Source organism: Erythrolamprus reginae, chromosome 10, assembly GCF_031021105.1.
Source record: "Erythrolamprus reginae isolate rEryReg1 chromosome 10, rEryReg1.hap1, whole genome shotgun sequence".
NCBI classification, from domain to species: domain Eukaryota; kingdom Metazoa; phylum Chordata; class Lepidosauria; order Squamata; family Dipsadidae; genus Erythrolamprus; species Erythrolamprus reginae.
This window is the reverse complement of record NC_091959.1, coordinates 13,326,467-13,345,035: the sequence shown is the minus strand read 5'-3', so window position 1 is coordinate 13,345,035 and position 18,569 is coordinate 13,326,467. Positions and strand designations below refer to the sequence as shown.

General features: G+C 42.5%; 1 protein-coding gene across 1 annotated transcript in view; it reads right to left on the bottom strand.

The window, feature by feature from the left end:
- SV2B (synaptic vesicle glycoprotein 2B) overlaps positions 1-18,569 on the bottom strand; it is an 87,630-nt gene that overhangs the window by 6,448 nt on the left and 62,613 nt on the right. The window contains exons 3-9 of the mRNA XM_070763510.1: positions 16,510-16,690; positions 13,756-13,907; positions 12,583-12,716; positions 11,304-11,393; positions 9,253-9,363; positions 5,750-5,838; positions 4,252-4,416 (exon numbers count right to left, since the gene is read on the bottom strand). Of these exons, the coding sequence (XP_070619611.1) occupies positions 4,252-4,416; positions 5,750-5,838; positions 9,253-9,363; positions 11,304-11,393; positions 12,583-12,716; positions 13,756-13,907; positions 16,510-16,690 (922 nt within the window). The remainder of the gene's footprint in view (positions 1-4,251; positions 4,417-5,749; positions 5,839-9,252; positions 9,364-11,303; positions 11,394-12,582; positions 12,717-13,755; positions 13,908-16,509; positions 16,691-18,569) is intronic.

The following is an 18,569-nucleotide window of genomic DNA, read 5'->3' as shown; positions in this document are numbered from 1 at the left end:
AATGTTGTGGTTAGCTCTGGCCCAGCTCCTGCCCCAAGGACTGTGGATGTGGGGGAGACATCCACATGCTGCAGGCCTGTTTTGCCCCCGGTGGAATCTGATGATGAAGGCTCCTCTGACCAAGAAGACATGAGTGACAGGGAGGAGGAGAGTGTGGCAGACAGCTCAGAAGGAGATCAGTTATCTAGCTCCTCCTTGGATTCAGAACAAGAGTTAATGATACAGCCACGCATGCGGAGAGCGATGCATAAGCAGCAACAACTGAGAGATTATTATCAAAGAAAATGAGGCCACCTGTGGTTGGGTGGGGCTGTGGTCATTAGTGAGGCTGCTGTAAATAGCAGCCTGTGGGTTTGGCCATTGTGGAGGATTATCTGATCATTGTGTTTCGTGACTGCTTTACTGAATTTGACCTTTTGTGTGGTGATTTTTTCCCGCTTTGAAACTAAGCCAGAGCAAAGTGTGTTTCGCTTTGTGAAAGAAGAAGGGCTGTGAATTGCCTCACAGCTGCAAGCTAAGTATCACAGAACTGATAAGGGACTTGTACCAATTACCAGTTTGTTTGAAGACGAGTGCTCTTTGCTATACCAAAAGAGGGCTTGGTTTAAGTGAATTTTCATTATAAAGAACATTGTTTTGAATTTTCAAACGTGTGTGTGTCTGAAATTTGTACCTGTGAATTTTTGGGAGGAGTCTACCAGAGAGCCCGACAGAACAACTTGGTGCATCTGTAAAGTTAGATTACAAACCTTTTCCTCCCCTCCCCACTTTTATAAACTTTAGGTACTCGTAGGCATTTCTGTTCGGAGAAGAGTTGGAGAATTTGGATGGAAAGGAGGTCTATCAAGCTTTGCTAAGACTTTGTTTTAAGGCATTTATTTATTTTATTTATTTATTTATTTATTTATTTTGGGGCGGGGATAACTAAAATCATTCCAGAAGCTGCTACTGTGATGAAAAACCAGGCGATGGGCAGAAGTTCCCACTTCTGAAATTATTTCAATATATGATGACTGTGGCAATATTATTATATGTATAATGATGGACAGATTCAACACTACTTACTATGGAGGAATGGATGGTGAAGTTGATCGATGTTGGTGAAAAGGATAAATTTTGCATATATTTTAGTTGTGTTATTAAAAAAATTCCAATCTTTTCCTTATACTGTGGTACCTCTACCTAAGAACGCCTCTACTTAAGAACTTTTCTAGATAAGAACCAGGTGTTGAAGATTTGTTTTGCTTCTTCTTAAGAACCATTTTCTACTTAAGAACCCGAGCCCGGAAAAATTTCCCAGGGAATTTGAGAGCGGCATGAAGGCACCACCAGTTTCCTGCCATTCCCCCTTTAATCCTGGCCATCTCGGGCTTTTCTGGGTTGTCAGAGGAGCCTTTCAGTGGCGCTTAAGGAGGCTTTGGCAGTCCAGAGCAAATGGAGTGTTTTCCTTTCTCTGAGTGCTTGGAGAGGGAATAAACCTCAGCCAGTGCCCAGAGAAAAGAAACACTCCCTTTGCTCTGGGCAGTCCAGAGCAAATGGAGCGTTTTCCTTTCTCTGGGCGCTTGGAGAGGGAATAAACCACTTCACTGTGGTGACTCCCTCACGCTTCCTCCCATATACCCGGCGCAAGGTTTCCTCCCAGAGCGTTTGGACACAGAAAGACAAAAGGGGATGCTTCGCCCTGGCCGGATCAACTCGGCTTCAGCCAAACCAAAGAGTCACCACAATGAAGGAAAAGCGCTGACTACAAAGCGAGAGGAGAGGGGAGCCCTTCAGCATAGGAAGGAACAGGAAGCAGGTAGCAGCAGCAGTAGCAACCGCCTTTCGGTCAAAGGAGTGGGAGGTTCCCGCCTCTTGCCCGCCTGGGTTTCTCACTCTAGCGCAGTGTATGGGAGGCAGCCTCGCACTAGGTGTATTGTAGGACAGAGCATTTTGTTGGTTGAGATTTAGAGTTGCCAAGTGTTAGACCAATCAGAGACAGAGTCTAGGTCTTTTCGGAGAATAGCTGTGTTATCAGTGGTGTTGAAGAATTTTACATTGTTTTTGAGATGTACCGGTATGTATGCATTGATATCTGCATCAACATGAAGTGGAAAAATAATAATAAAAAAACCTTTTAAATCTAAATTATCGAAAGCTTTTTGCGTATCCACAAACATTAAAACCAATTGTTTGTCTAAATGCACTTTGTCATATTCTAATACGTTCGTGATTACTCTGGCATTATTTCGAATTTGCCTTTTTTGGGAGGAAGCCTTTCTGATCCAAAGTGAATAATTTGGTTTAATATCTTTTTCAATCTTTCCGCCAATATTGTCGTAAAAATTTTGCAGTCCGAATTTAATAGAGAAATTAATTGGTCTGTAACTTTTAATTATCCGTATCTTCTTTGGGAATCGGCATTATATATGCCTCCTCCCATGATTTTGGCTTTTTTTTTTAAAAGACGGAAAACAGACATTCTTATGTTTATTGATGACTGGAAGCCATTTATTTATTTATTTATTTATTTATTTATTTATTGATTGATTGATTGATTGATTGATTGGATTTGTATGCCGCCCCTCTCTGTAGACTCGGGGCGGCTTACAACAATGATAAAAACAGAATGTAACAATCCAATCCAATACTAAAATAACTAAAAAAAACCCTTACTATAAAAACCAAACATACATACAGACATACCATGCATAAATTGTAAAGGTCTAGGGGGAAAGAATATCTCAGTTCCCCCATGCCTGACGGCAGAGGTGGGTTTTAAGAAGTTTACGAAAGGCGAGGAGGGTGGGGGCAATTCTAATCTCTGGGGGGAGTTGGTTCCAAAGGGCCAGGGCCGCCACAGAGAAGGCTCTTCCCTGGGTCCCGCCAAGCAGCATTGTTTAGTTGACGGGACCTGGAGAAGGCCCACTCTGTAGGACCTAACTGGTCACTGGGATTCGTGCAGCAGAAGGCGGTCCCTGAGATAATCTGGTCCGGTGCCATGAAGGGCTTTATAGGTCATAACCAACATTTTGAATTGTGACCGGAAACTGATCGGCAACCAATGCAGACTGCGGAGTGTTGGTGTAACATGGGCATATTTGGGGAAGCCCATGTCTGCTCTCGCAGCTGCATTCTTATGGTCTTTGTGTGCAAAAATTGGGAAAATGAATTTGTGGTTTATTATTTCAATGATTAGACAGGACAGATGATAGAACAGACCTGGGCAAGGGGCGGCCCGCGGGCCCCATCCGGCCCGCCCGCTGTCTGTGACTGGTCCGCGGTGGTCGGGGTCCACACCAGTGTGAGGATGAAAGAGCTGACGGCGTCTGGTGGGACTCCTCCGGTCCCTGCTTTCCTGATGAATCATGTGGAAAGCAGGAACCGGAGGAGTTCCAGCAGATGCAGTGAGCTCCTTCTTCCTCACACTGGAGCGGACTCCGACCTCCTACCCAGCGGTTGGGGCTCGCCTCCATCAGCCCCCACCCTAATTTCCCGCCTTTGGGGACACCTTTGGGAGGGTGCAACGGTTGGCGAAGGCACTCTGAGCAATGTTGTCTCAGCTCGGGAATTATGCAGCTGGCGCCCTGTGCTCAGAGCGCTTTTGCCGACCGCTGCGCCCTCCCAAAGATGCCCCCGAAGGCGGGAAATTAGGGTAGGGGCTGATGGTGCCGAGCCCTGTCCGCCGGATGATCGAAGCTGCCCCATGCGTTCCTCCGTTGGCTGGATGCCATGCGCCCCACTCATCCCCAGGGCCGAGCTGCCGGCCTCCAGCTGATGACTGCTGGGCTGCCTTGGGGACAGCCGCTGCCCCTCTAAAACCATTCCAATTTCTCATGCGGTCCCATGGCAAAATTAATTACCCACCCCTGTTATAGAAGGAAGAGAATGGTGGAAGGCAGCCCAACCATAAATTTCAGCAGAAAGTGAGCTGCTTTCCCTCATATTGCCACAAGAGGTCAGAATGCCCCCAATAGAGTCCAAAGGTGCAAAGAAACAGAGAAAGGAAGGAAGGAAGGAAGGAAGGAAGGAAGGAAGGAAAGACAGAAAGAAAGAAAGAAAGAAAGAAAGAAAGAAAGAAAGAAAGAAAGAAAGAAAGAAAGAAAGAATGACATCTAGACCAGGTCTCTCCGTCTCTAACCTTGGCAACTTTAAGGCTTCTGGACTTCAACTCCCAGAATTCCTCAGCCAGCTTTGCTTTGTAATATCAGGCATAACGTGGCCCATCCCTAGAGGTTCAGAGGGCTGATGGTTGCAGGCTGGGGCACTCACCTGTCATTCTTGAATGTGCAATTTGTGTAGAGCTGGTTTCGGAGATTAAAGTCAAAGGTGAAATCCATCACTAGTTCTGACTTGAAATTATTCCTCTCAGACTTGTAGGCTTCCTCTTGGTAATACCGTATCATGTCGGGGAACCAGACAATCAGACCATAATAACTGCGGAGAGAAGTGGAAATATCGGTTGCATTGCTTTTCTTGGTAAGTCCAAGAGGTCTTTTCCCAGTTTTGAGACTTGAATCAGAAGCTGGCTACTTGTCCAAATTTATATGAGTTCAATTCCCAAACCCCTACAAAGACTCACTGCCCTGATCTTCATAAGCGTTTTGTTTTGTTTTTATGGTTCTAAAATCCAACTACAGTACATATATATTGCACGAGTCAAAAAGAGGGCTGTGAATATATTTGCATCCTGGACATAAACTGTTTCAACTCCTACCCTCAAAACGTCGACACAAGTTTCCCCCCGAATGCCATCACTCTGCTAAACAAATAATTCCCTCAACACTGTCAAACTATTTACTAAGTCTGCACTACTATTACTACTAGTTTTTTCTCATCCTCCCTATCACCCATCTCCTTCCACTTATGACTGTATGACTGTAATAATAATAATAATAATAATAATAATAATAATAATTATTATTATTATTATTATTATTATTATTATTAGATTTGTATGCCGTCCCTCTCCGTAGACTCGGAGCGGCTCACAACAATAATAATAACAGTATACAATGTAACAAATCTAATATTAAAAATTATCTAAAACCCATCATTTAAAAATCATACAACACAAGCATACCATTCATAAACTATATAAGCCCGGGGGAGATGTCTCAATTCCCCCATGCCTGGCGATATAGGTGGGTCTTGAGCAATTTACGAAAGGCAAGGAGAGTGGGGGCAGTTCTGATCTCTGGGGGGAGTTGGTTCCAGAGGGCCGGGGCCACCACAGAGAAGGCTCTTCCCCTGGGGCCCGCCAGACCACATTGTTTAGTCGACGGGACCCTGAGAAGGCCAACTTGTTGCTTGTATCCTTAAGATTTTTATTAATATTGATTGTTTCCTCATTTCTTATTTGACCCCTATGACAATCATTAAGTGTTGGACCTCATGATTCTTGACAAATGTCTCTTTTCTTTTATGTACGCTGAGAGCATCTGCACCGAAGACAAATTGTGTGTCCAGTCATGCTTGGTCAATAAATAATTCTATTCTATAAGGAAGCTGTTCCCCACAAAAAAACAGCTCAACTTTCCAAAATATACTCTATGTTTTTCAAAAGCTTGGTTTCCCTTTCTTTCCTTCGATCACCCAGTCAATTTTCCTGTCTGCTGATTCAGGACAGAATTTTGAAAGGTTTTAGTTTTGAAAAATATATAGGGAGGCATCAACTAGCATTGATTTGATAGCTGATATGTTGGACGGCAGGTCAAACAGGAATGATAATGTTCTACAAACCTTAAAAAAAACCCTCTAACACACCTACCTTAAGGCCATTGAAAACCAGATAACTGACAATAATAGTGTGTTCATTCTGTACTGCGCCGTCAGACAATAAACGACATTGTCCATTACCTAGAAAATTTAATAAAAGATTATAATGAAGAATAAGTAACTCTTGGTCAAATCAGTGGCAATCTCAAATTACTGTAGTTCGTTGAGATTGGTGACCTTAATTTATTCTGTGATTTGTTGTGAGTTCTTTCATATTTCAAAAGTCAAGTTCAGCCAAGCTATTCAACTAAGTGAAAAATATTGTGTTTAATCAACATCACTCATTAGGTTGACAGTTTTGTGTGGTACTAATGTTTGTTGGATCACATATTGTGCTAGGATATAATTTGATTTGGTTGATCTTGGTTTAAGGCAATACATGGACTAAAGTCAACAAATCATGGTTAAACATTTATCATCAACAACTTCATTTAATGATCCCCAAATCCCTTGCGGGGGTGGAATCTTGGGCAACTAAATGCAGTTAGACAAGTGTTTTAATGACCGGGTGTCCTTCCTGTCACCAATGCAGAGTTTTTGTTCAGCAGATATATTCTCATTCTGTCCAAAGAGAGAAATAACTGCCTCTACCTATGTTCTGTCGGGCTCTCTGATAGGAGCCTCCCGAAAATTCAAGGATACAAATTGACACACACACACACGTTTGAAAATTCAAAACAATGTTCTTTATCACAAAAGTCAAAATAAACTAAGCACTCTTTTTGTATTGCAAAGAGCACTCTTCCCAAAACAACCAGATAGTCTTTCCCTTAAGTAGTCATTAAGTACTTAGCCAGCAGCTGTGGAGAAACTTCACACCCCTTCTTCTTCCAAGGAAGGGAGACACACACGCTGCTCTGCTTTGATTTCAAAGGCGTGAAAAAGCAACAAAGTCCAGCACACAAGATTCCTGATGAAACTGCAACAGATATTCTTCCACAATGGCCAAACCCACATGCTGCTATTTATAGCAGCAGCCCTAATTACTGGAGCCCCACCCAAACACAGGTGGCCTCCCTTATTTCCTGTAATATGTTCTTTCTTGGTCTCTTCTATGCATAATTCTGCGCTTGCGTGGGTCCAAAATGTCATCATCTGAAGCTATAGAAGATAAGGGAGATTGACTGGCTGGGCTGTGTGCCAAGCCCTCCTCTGCTGAGTCACTCCCACCTTCTTCTTCGTCCGAGGAAACTAAACTCTGATCTGATTCTGTCGGCAATAACACAGGCCTGTGACATGTTGAATTTTCCCCTGCATCCACCTCCCCATTCCCTGGGGCAGGAGCTGGGCCAGAGCCAACCACAACAACCTCGGATCAAACTCACAGTCTTCTGATTGTGTGGCAACAGCTCCATCTCTAGGCCACTGCACCACTTCTATGGTTAGACATTTATGACTAAGCACAATATGTAACCACCTGGTCATAGATTTTCAAAATACGAGAGGATAGATGGGGAACTTATCAAATTTGCAAATGACACCAAGCTGGCAGGAATAGCCAACACTCCAGTCCAGAAGATAGGCACAAACTACAGAAGGATCTTGACAGACTTGAACAATGGGCACTTTCCAACAAAATGAAATTCAACGGTGAAAAAAGTAAGGTTCTACATCTAGGCAAGAAAAACAAAACGCACAGGTACAGTATATGTGGTACTTTGCTCAACAGTATTAACTGTGAGAGGGATCTTGGAGTCCTAGTGGACAACCATTTAAATAGGAACCAGCCGTTTGCAGCAGCTGTCAAAAAAGCCAACACAGTTCTAGGCTGCATTAACAGAGGGACAGAATCAAGATCACATGAAGTGTAATACCATTTTATAAGGCCTTGGTAAGGCCACACTTGGAATACTGCATTCAGTTTTGATTGCCATAATGTAAAAAGGATGTTGAGATTCTAGAAAAAGGGCAGAGAAGAGCAACAAAAATGATTAGGGGACTGGAGGCTAAAATATATGAAGAACAGTTGCAGGAACTGGGCATGGCTAGTTTAATAAGAAGAAGGACATGATAGCAATCTTCCAATTTTTCAGGGGTTGCCACAAAGAAGAAGGAGTCAGTCTATTCTCCAAAGCCCCTAGGGGTAGAACAAAAAGCAATGGGTGGAAACTAAACAAGGAGAGACGTAACTTATAACTAAGGAGAAATTTCCTGACCGTTAGAAACATAGAAACATAGAAGTCTGACGGCAGAAAAAGACTTCATGGTCCATCTAGTCTGCCCTTATACTATTTTCTGTATTTTATCTTAGGATGGATCTATGCTTATCCCAGGCATGTTTAAATTCAGTTACTGTGGATTTATTTATTTATTACTTAGATTTGTATGCCGCCCCTCTCCGAAGACTCGGGGATTTACCAACAACGTCTGTTGCAAGTTTGTTCCAAGGATCTACTACTCTTTCAGTAAAATAATATTTTCTCATGTTGCTTTTGATCTTTCCCCCAACTAACTTCAGATTGTGTCCCCTTGTTCTTGGGTTCACTTTCCTATTAAAAACACTTCCCTCCTGAACGTTATTTAACCCTTTAACATATTTAAATGCTTCGATCATGTCCCCCCCTTTTCCTTCTGTCCTCCAGACTATACAGATTGAGTTCATTATTTTATTTTATTTTTATTTATTGGATTTGTATGCCGCCCCTCTCCGCAGACTCGGGGCGGCTAACAACAATGTCTTTCCTGATACGTTTTATGCTTAATGATACGTTTTATGCTTAATAAAACAATTAATCGGTGGAACAACTTGCCTCCAGAAGTTGTGAATGCCCCCAAACTGGAAGTTTTTAAGCAGATGTTGGATAACCATCTGTCTGAAATAGTGTAGGGTTTCCTGCCTAAGCAGGGGGTTGGACTAGAAGACCTCCAAGGTCGCTTCTAACTCCGTTGTTGTTGTTATTATTATTATTAAAATGCACCCCAGAATGGTTTCATCCCAAGGATTATTATTATCTCTTCTCTTTGTTTAATTAATATTGCTATTTCTTTTGTAGTTATCCACTTAATATTTCACATTTTATTTATTTCATTCTGCACTTCCTTCCAAAATTTCTGAACTTCAACACACTCCCAGAACATATGCATGAAGATTCCTTTCTTTTGGCAACCATGCCAACAATTACCTTTCCCTTTCCTCTGGAAATGTGAAAGTTGTGCTGGTGTATAATACCATTTATGTAAATTTTTCCTTCTCATCTCTTTAACTCTTATATTCTTAGTCTTATATATATTTTCTACTATTTCTTTCATTTCTCTTTCATCTATTTGTAAATCATTTTGCCAGCATCTTGTCAAACATTTTATTAGCCATAGGTTTTTAGTCTTGATATGCTAAATGAAGAAAAAAATATTGTTCCTTAAGCCCATAAAATGCCTTGTTTGTTTGAACATTGCATGTTATGTGACCATGATAAACTGTGTTTTGTTCAGGCAGATTGTTGGGTTGCATGACTCCAAATCCTGAGCTTCTTTTGCTTGGTTACCCTTATTCCATACCTGTCTGATGGTGGTCATGGCTCTAACAAAGCAGCGTTGGTACCATGTTCCCGTGGAGCTCTGTATTTCAATGAATTCATCAACTTGCTTGGGAGTTTTTATCTGAGCGACCTGAAGAAGAAAAAAATAAAGGGAAGTAGAATTTAGAAAACACATCATCACTAGCAGCCTCTTCAGATCCAACCTAGTTTGTGACTACACAATACAACATAGAAACATGGAAGATTGATGGCAGAAAAAGACCTCCTGGTCCATCTAGTCTGCCCTTATACTATTTCCTGTATTTCATCTTAGGATGGATATATGTTTATCCCAGGCACGTTTCAGTTACTGTGGATTTACCAACCACGTCTGCTGGAAGTTTGTTCCAAGCATCTACTACTCTATTATTATCTAATATTGTTCCAAGCATATTTGAGAAGCACTGGTTTAGAAGGTTGTTGAATCCCTTGGGGGTTTATCTGTGTCCTCATGGTCACCTGTGTAGTGCTCCTAGTTTCTGTGACCCTCAGGTGATCCTGAGGACACAGATTCCTGTACAATTAGCACAGCCCCCCCCCCCAAGGCTGTGTACTCTCACCACTTCTCTTGTCTCTATAAACCAATGACTGCATCTCAAACGATCCATCTGTTAAACTACTGAAGTTTGCAGACGATACAACAGTGATCGGATTCATTCGAGACAATGATGAGTCCGCATACAGACGAGAGGTTGAACAGCTATCCTTCTGGTGTGACCACACTCAAAACCGTAGAAATGGTGCTAGGCTTTAGGAGAAACCCTTCCACCTTTCAAAAAAGCACAACAAAGAATGTTCTTTCTGCGCCAACTCAAGAAGCTCAAACTTCCCAAGGAGCTGCTGATCCAGTTCTACAGAGGAATCATTGAGTCTGTCATCTGCACCTCTATAACTGTCTGGTTTGGTTCTGCAACCCAACAAGACCGACACAGACTTCAGAGGAGAATCAGAACTGCAGAAAAAACAATGGCTGCCAACCTGCCTTCCATTGAGGACCTGTATACTGCACGAGTCAAAAAGAGTGCGGGAAAAATATTTACTGACCCCTCACATCCTGGACACAAGCTATTTCAACTCCTATCCTCAAAACGTCACTACAGAGCACTGCACACCAGGACAACTAGACACAGGAACAGTTTCCCCCCTAACACCATCACTGTACTAAACAAATAATTCCCTCAACACTCAAACTTTTTACTAAGTCTGCACTTTTATTCCTACTAGTTTTTTCTCATCATTCCTATCATCCTTTTCCTCCCACCTAGGACTGTATGACCATAAATTTTTATTAGCATTGATTGTTTCTTCATTCCTTATTTGACCCCTATGACAATCATTAAGTGTCATGATTCTTGACAAATCTATATTTTCCTTTATGTACACTGAGAGCATCTGCACCAAGACAAATTCCTTGTGTGTCCAATCACACTTGACCAATAAAGAATTCTATAAACCTCCAAGTGCTTTAACAACCCTCTAAATAATACAGATCACCACCTGTCTGCAAGGAATATAAATCCTTCTATTCCCCACCATCCAGTCAAAGTTGAAAAAACTTCTTTAATGAGAAGTGAGTACTCACTTACTCGGGAGTAAGACTTGGGGCTAATTGGTCATTCCCCTAGCCTACTTAGGGGATGACCACAACAGAAAAAACTATGCAGGAAACGATGTTTGTTCATTAATGTGCCTCCTGTCGTTTGTAAATATCTGCTCAGCTTATCTGTTTTGGTTTTCTTCCTGCGGACTGCTTCTAGGTATTTTGCCAACCCTTGTATGCTTCTTGAGATATCCAGGACTATTTGCTGAGACTTAATTCGTGACTTTATGGATTTATGCTAGCTGTTAATACCGTTTAATTCACATCTGATTTTTCAAAAAAAGACTGCTTTAACTTGTGTTTGTGTGTGGCAGCTATTAAGCAAGATTATTTGTAGTTGTTAATTGAGTAAACGGAGGTTTGAACAAACTGCATGCATGCTATGTTCTTTCTAGTCCATAGCTGGGGCAGAAGACTTAGACCCAGCTCACCGTAAATACTCTTTCTGGCTCTCCCTTGGCCCTCATGTTGACATCATGGACTTGCTTGAGGATCATCCATGCTTCATCATGCTTGCCCATCTAGAAAAATCATAGGAGAGGAAGTCAGAAGTCCATATTGTACACCATCCTCACCTAAACTAGTACTACCTGTTGTGTTTGGGCCTGGGCCAGCCGTTGCTCCCACAGATGGGAGAGACGCAGCACACACTGAATGCGAAAGCCTGGCTGACAGCCAGGAAGATGTGGCAGACAGCCAGGAGGACGAGGCCACTGGTACGCAGGATTCAGCAGAAAGCCCAGGGGATTTGACATACAGTCCCTCAGACAGTCTTTTGTCTCTGGATTCTTCTGCAGATCAATATATTGATCTGCGTAGCAGAAGAGCTATGCAGAGAAGGGATCGACTGAAGGAGTATTACAAGTCATCATCGTAGCACCTGGGCTGGGTGTGGTTCTTATACTGAGGGCTGGGTGTGGTTTCCTTAATGAGGGCTAAAGGGATAAAAGGGAACAGAGGCCCAAGGCAAACTGTGGCTGTTTATCTGTGTTATTTTGTGGTTCCTGCTCTGAAGTTTCTGTTCCGTGCCGCTGGAGTTTTCAACCCAGCTTTTTCAGACAAGTGGGAGGTGAAAACTCTGGGACTTGCTGTTTGCTTCAAAGATTCAAAAGGACTCCTGAAACGTCTTTGCTCATTCCAGGTTGTCTTTGTTCGTTTTTTCCTGTGTTTTTGTATGTGGCTGAAGTAAGCCTTGCGCTATAATTGTTTTTGGACACTAAGAACTGTTTTGAGTAACCCTTTTTTGTTTATTTAATACAGGTTTGCTGATTAGCAGAGCACGTGTGTGTTTGATTTCTTTTCCTTGGACTGTTACGCATTGCCTGAGCCAGTCAGGCAGAACACTACCCAGATGACGTAAAACAGCAACTCCAGATGTACACAGCCAAGGGAGCACTGGATGGAAACGCTTCTATTCCTGAATAAACAACTTTTACAAATGAAGGAAAATTTAAGTTGTCAGGATTTAAAACCTAGGGTAATATTCAGAATAGAGTGGAAATGCTGCAATTACTGTAAAATAAAAAGAATGCTGCGTCATGGTGCATCAGCAAAATGATGCAATCTGTTTTACAACCTGATTGGTCGATATTTGTATATATTGTAATGCACTCCTGCCGTAGTGTCTTTATAAAGGAAATGGGGAGAAGGTTCTGAGTGATCCTGGAGTTACCCACTCCGTGCAGCTGTTTCCATCCCCAGATGACTTACCTCTAAGAGAAAACGTGGGCTTTCCGGCATGAATTTCAGAGCCACGAGGGATGCTATGCAAGGGAGGGAACAGACCACCACAAAAACCCTCCAGCTGTGGAAGTGGTAGTGGCTCCCCATACTGAACCCCCAACCTGTAAGGGGGGAAAAGAGGACAGGAAAAATGGGGTGCAATAGATCAGTGCTGGTACAGATGTCAGATTGAAAGTTCAGGGAGATGATTGATGATAGACAGATGAGAGAGAGAGAGACTGTAGATAGATAGATAGAGAGTGGATAGATAGATGATGCATACAAATAAAGATAGCTAGACAGGACAGACATGAAGTAAGTTCTTCCTTGCTCCATTGAAAGGCAGAAACACAAAATCAAATTCCTGGGAGAATAGAGGACTGGCTGGATAGGTGATAGATAGATAGATAGATAGATAGATAGATAGATAGATAGATAGATAGATAGATAGATAGATAGATAGATTGATAGATTGATAGATAGATAGATAGATAGATAGAGAGGTAGGTAGGTAGGTAGGTAGGTAGGTAGGTAGGTAGATAGATAGATAGATAGATAGATAGATAGATAGATAGATAGATAGATAGAGAGTACAGTACAGTAGATTAGAATAGAATACAATAGAATACAGTAGAATAGAATAGAATAGAATAGAATTCTTTATTGGCCAAGTCAGATTGGACACATAAGGAATTTATCTTTGGTGCATATGCTCTCAGTGTACATAAAAAAGGGAGGGAGGGAGAGGGAGGAAGAGAAATGAAGAGAGAGGACAGAAACAAATGATAGATAAAGAAATGGAGAGGGATTAATTGGGGATGGACAGATATATATCTGTCTGATTGATAGATAAATGATAGATAGATAGATAGATAGATAGATAGATAGATAGATAGATAGATAGATAGATAGATAGATAGAGTCTTCAGAGAGGGGCGGCCAACAAATTTAATTTTTATATTATTATTATTATTATTATTATTATTATTATTATTATTATTATTACCCCATGGGCGAGGGCGCATATGTGCACAATTGCAGGATTGCTATCGCTCCCGTCTGCACCCTATTGGCACCCAAGCCAAAAAAGGTTCCCCATCCCTGGCCTAGAGACAAGACACAGAAGCAGGAAAATTCCCTCTTAGGTCTGGAAGCATTTACCGTAATGTGGGATGATGCTCCAGGCCATGACCGAGGCATACAAGCCACCAATCATCCAAAACATGTAGAGCCAGCTCAGGTGTTCTCCTCGCTTCTCGCGGGCTAAGAATTCGGAGAAATAGGCAAAGACGATGGGCAAGGAACCTCCGATACTGAAGAAAGAAAAGGAGGAAACTGGAAGGATAAGACAACTTAGAAACCATAGAAAGGGTCTCACAGCGTGTAATTTGACTTGAAAATCAGAAATCGTGGGCTGGATGGAGGAACTGTCCTCACCCAGAACTAGAGACTTGAGAGGGCAAAACATCCAGCATCTAATTGTATTTGAAAATTGGAAATGGTGTGTGAGGGGGGGACCTGTCCTCACCCAGAACTAGAAACGTGAGAGGGCAAAACGTTCAGCAACTAATTGGTCTGGAAAATCAGAAGTGGTGGGCAAGGGTGGTGGACTGTCCTCACAAGGAACTAGAAACTTGAGAGGGCAAAGCATTCAGCATCTAATTGGACTTGAAAAACAGAAGTGGTGGGCAAGGGGGGGGTGGAAACTGTCCTCACCTAGAACTAGAAACTTGAGAGGGCAAAACATTCTTTATTTTATTTTTTTTCTTCTTGTAAATCTATGTTGGACAAGAGTTGGAAGGCACCTTGGAGGTCTTCTAATACAATTCCCTGCTTAAGCAGCGCTACTTTTAAGTTACAAAGGATACACAGGGGAAGACATGGAGGTAGAAAATACCCAATAAGTACAGTAGTACCCCTAGATACGAGCATAATTCGTTCCATAAGGGAGCTTGTATCTCGAGGCAACTCGTATTCTGGAACAAATAACTTTTTACCCCCTCCGAGATAACCAAAAGCAAGGATTCTAACCAAAAGCAAGGATTCTTGCGCCACCTAGTGGACACTCGGCTCGTATCCCGAATTTCAGCTCGGGAGTAGAACAGAAATGTCTCTCCCCTCCTAGCTCGTATCTGGAAATACTCGTATCTAGAGCAGCTCGTATCTAGAGGTACTACTGTACTACATATAACTAATGCTTCACATGATCTTGATTCTATCCCTCAATTAATGGAACCCAGGGATTGCATTGGCTTTTATTGGATGCTGCCATTGTAACATTGCAAAATTTTACACTGCAGTGGAAACCAATTCTTGGAACAGCACTGTTCCACTGCTGTTCCAAGGAGCTTGCTCATGAATGAGAAGTGTAGGAAGTGAATCGGCTAAGCTAGTGATGGCAAACCTATGGCACAGGTGCCACAGGTGGCACGCGAAGCCATAACTGCTGGTATGCAAGCTGTTGTCCTAGCTCAGTTCCAACGTGCATGTGTGTGATTTTTGGTTCAGACAGAGGCCCTGGGAGGACATTTTTGGCTTCAAGAGAGCCTTCGGAGGGAATGGGGGAAGATGTTTTTACCATCCCCCGGCTCCAGGGAAGCCTTTGGAGGGCAAAACATGGGCCTATTGGGCCCACCAGAAGTTGGGAAACAGGCCATTTCCGGCCTCTAGGGGGTGGAGGAAGCTGTTTTCAACCTCCCCAGGCATTGAATTATGAGTGTGGGCAGTCATGCATGTGCAATAGCACACGCCCACCAATGTTCCCTCTAATTATTTTTTGGTGTGGGTGGAAAATGCATAGTGTCTGAGCGGCAGTCCCTTCGGTACTGGGTGACACAGAAGTCAATAAATAAATAAACAAACAAACAAACAAATGAATATTTCTCATTTCTCTTTTTTCTCCCCGTTTTGCTTTCATTCCTCTCTCTCTATCTCTCTCTCCCTTCCTCTCCTTTTCTCTCTCTTGTTTTCTTTCTCTCTCACCCACTCTCTTTCTCTTTTTTTCTTTCTCTCTCTCTCTCTTTTTCTCTCTCTTTCTCTCTCCCTCTCTCTTTCTCTCTTTCTCTGTGTCTCTCTTGCTTTCTATCTCTCTCTCCTCCTTTCTTCTCTCTCTCTCTTCTCCTTTTCTCTCTCTCTCTCTTGCTTTCTTTCTCTCACACTCTCTTTCTTTCTCTCTCTTGCTTTCTTTCTCTCTCTCTACTCCTTTCTCTCTCTCTCACTCTCTTTCTCTCTCGTACACCATGCCGGCAACAGAGAGAGAAAGAGAGAGAGAGTGGAGAGAGAGCGGAGGACGGCTTGCCAGTCCGCGGGCCCCTGGATGAGCGGCCCCGCATGGCCCCAGCGCTGGACTCCGCCGTTGCCTCTGCCCCCGTCCAGCTCTCCAGCTAAGAGGCAGCCCTCCCCGGTGTCCTGGCGTCCACGGCACCCAGAGCCCGGCCCCGCGCCACCTCCGCCTCCCAGTAACACACCTGACCTCTACCTGCAAGAACGGATGGTGGGGCACTGCAAAGGGCTGCGCTTAAAGGCCGCCACGTCGCCGCAGTCCCAAATCGCTCGCTTCTCCAGCCAGCAAAGCCGGCTGTCCAGGAAAGCGGTGCGCTTTTTAAATGCACGCTTTTCACAAGCAACGCTTTCCTGCACCGACCAGCAAAGCCAGGCAGCTGGTTTTGCTGGCCGGAGAAATAAGCAATCCAGGACTACATGGCTTTGCACCAGTTCAAAAGTTTCTGCACAGGGGGTCCTTAATGGCTGCGCACACACCTGCAGCTTAGAGGGAACATTGACGCCCACACTATTTTGGCACTCGAGGGAAGAAAGGTTCGCCATCACTGGGCTAAGCATTCATTGCTCTCCCATATCAGTTGTCTCCCTTGTCCTGGAAGAAGCCTGTGCTTCCACAGGGCGCTCAGTACCTACCCGAAGCCGGAGATCAGGCGGCAGAAGAGAAAGAAGCCGTACTGCTGAACGAAGGAAGAGAGGAACGCAAAGCTGGCATTGATGGAGAGGGAGAGGATCAGGCACTGCTTCCGGCCCAACTTGTCTGCCAGGCCGCTCCAGAAAAGGGCTCCCACCATCATTCCAAAATAAACAATTAGTCCTGCACAACAGAGGGAATGCAAGACATATTAGTCCCTGTACTTATTCTTTCTTTTTTTTTAGAATATATGAAGTTTATTTATAAACATATACAGTGTTCCCTCGATTTTCGCGGGTTCAAACTTTGCGAAAAGTCTATACCACGGTTTTTCAAAAATATTAATTAAAAAATACTTCGTGGTTTTTCTCCCTACACCCCGGTTTTTCCTGCCCGATGACGTCATATGTCATCGCCAAACTTTTGTCCGTCTTTAATAAATATTTTTTTTAATAAACTTTAATAAATAACCCTAGTGAGTAATAATCTAAATGATTGCTAAGGAAATGGGAAATTGCAATTTAGGGGTTTAAAGTGTTAAGGGCCATCATCAGGCTGAAGTTTTAAGCTTCGTGCTGCTGTAAATATGGAATGTTTGCAACTGCCATTTCTTCCTTATATATAGTGTTTGACACCACGATTGACATGGTGATTATTATGAAATGTTTTTTTGTTTAATAATCACCATGTCAATCCTTCAAGTAATTGTGATTCCACCAACCAATCAAATCACTAAAACATAGTCACCCAATCTATTTGCTACATTCAAACCAAATCTCCACCCCTAACACTATATATAAGGAAGAAATGGCAGTTGCAAACATTCCATATTTACAACAGCACGAAGCTTAAAACTTCAGCCTGATGATGGTGAATGTGATTTCACCGAAACGTCGCATAGACACTCAAAATATTACACGGGGCAAAACCCGAACTCAGAACAATCTACATACATATACCCGTGAAAATCTATGAAAACAAACATACATACATACATACATACATACATACATACATACATATATATATATATCATACAAAACAAAAACATTTAAAAACATTGGACGGTCATGTAGCAAATCTGTACAGTATAACATTTCTTACTGGGTTTACATTCTATTACACACCTATTTTTACATACTTATTATAAATCAGTTTTAAAACAATAATCATACTTTATATCACCCCTTTTAATCACCCCTTATATAGAGCGCTGGTGAGACCACATTTGGAGTACTGTGTTCAGTTCTGGAGACCTCACCTACAAAAAGATATTGACAAAATTGAACGGGTCCAAAGACGGGCTACAAGAATGGTGGAAGGTCTTAAGCATAAAACGTATCAGGAAAGACTTCATGAACTCAATCTGTATAGTCTGGAGGACAGAAGGAAAAGGGGGGACATGATTGAAACATTTAAATATGTTAAAGGGTTAAATAGGGTTCAGGAGGGAAGTGTTTTTAACAGGAAAGTGAACACAAGAACAAGGGGACACAATCTGAAGTTAGTTGGGGGAAAGATCAAAGGCAACATGAGAAAGTATTATTTTACTGAAAGAGTAGTAGATCCTTGGAACAAACTTCCAGCAGACGTGTTGGTAAATCCACAGTAACCGAATTTAAACATGCCTGGGATAAACATATATCCATTGTAAGATAAAATACAGGAAATAGTAAAAGGGCAGACTAGATGGACCATGGGGTCTTTTTCTGCCGTCAGTCTTCTATGTTTCTATATAATTAATCTTGTTTTCCCATTAATCAATTTATCAGCAGGAGATAGCTCTTTTTTTGTTATTAATTAAATGTCCCTGTACTTATTCTTGTTAGCAATGGCATCTCTCCAGGTTTCCAAAAAAGCCCACTTGCCAACTCTACAGAAATGATGCTCTGAGTATACTGCCCCCCCCCCCCCCCGGCCCCCATAACACAGGCCACCAAGTAGCTCCTGCAAAAGGCATCAAAAGTCTTCATTCATCAAGGCAGAAAATGTAAATCACCATTTCTTGGGGAAAATCCTAATCTAGCCTGGAGGTTATGGGGAGGAGAATCAACCAGAATCA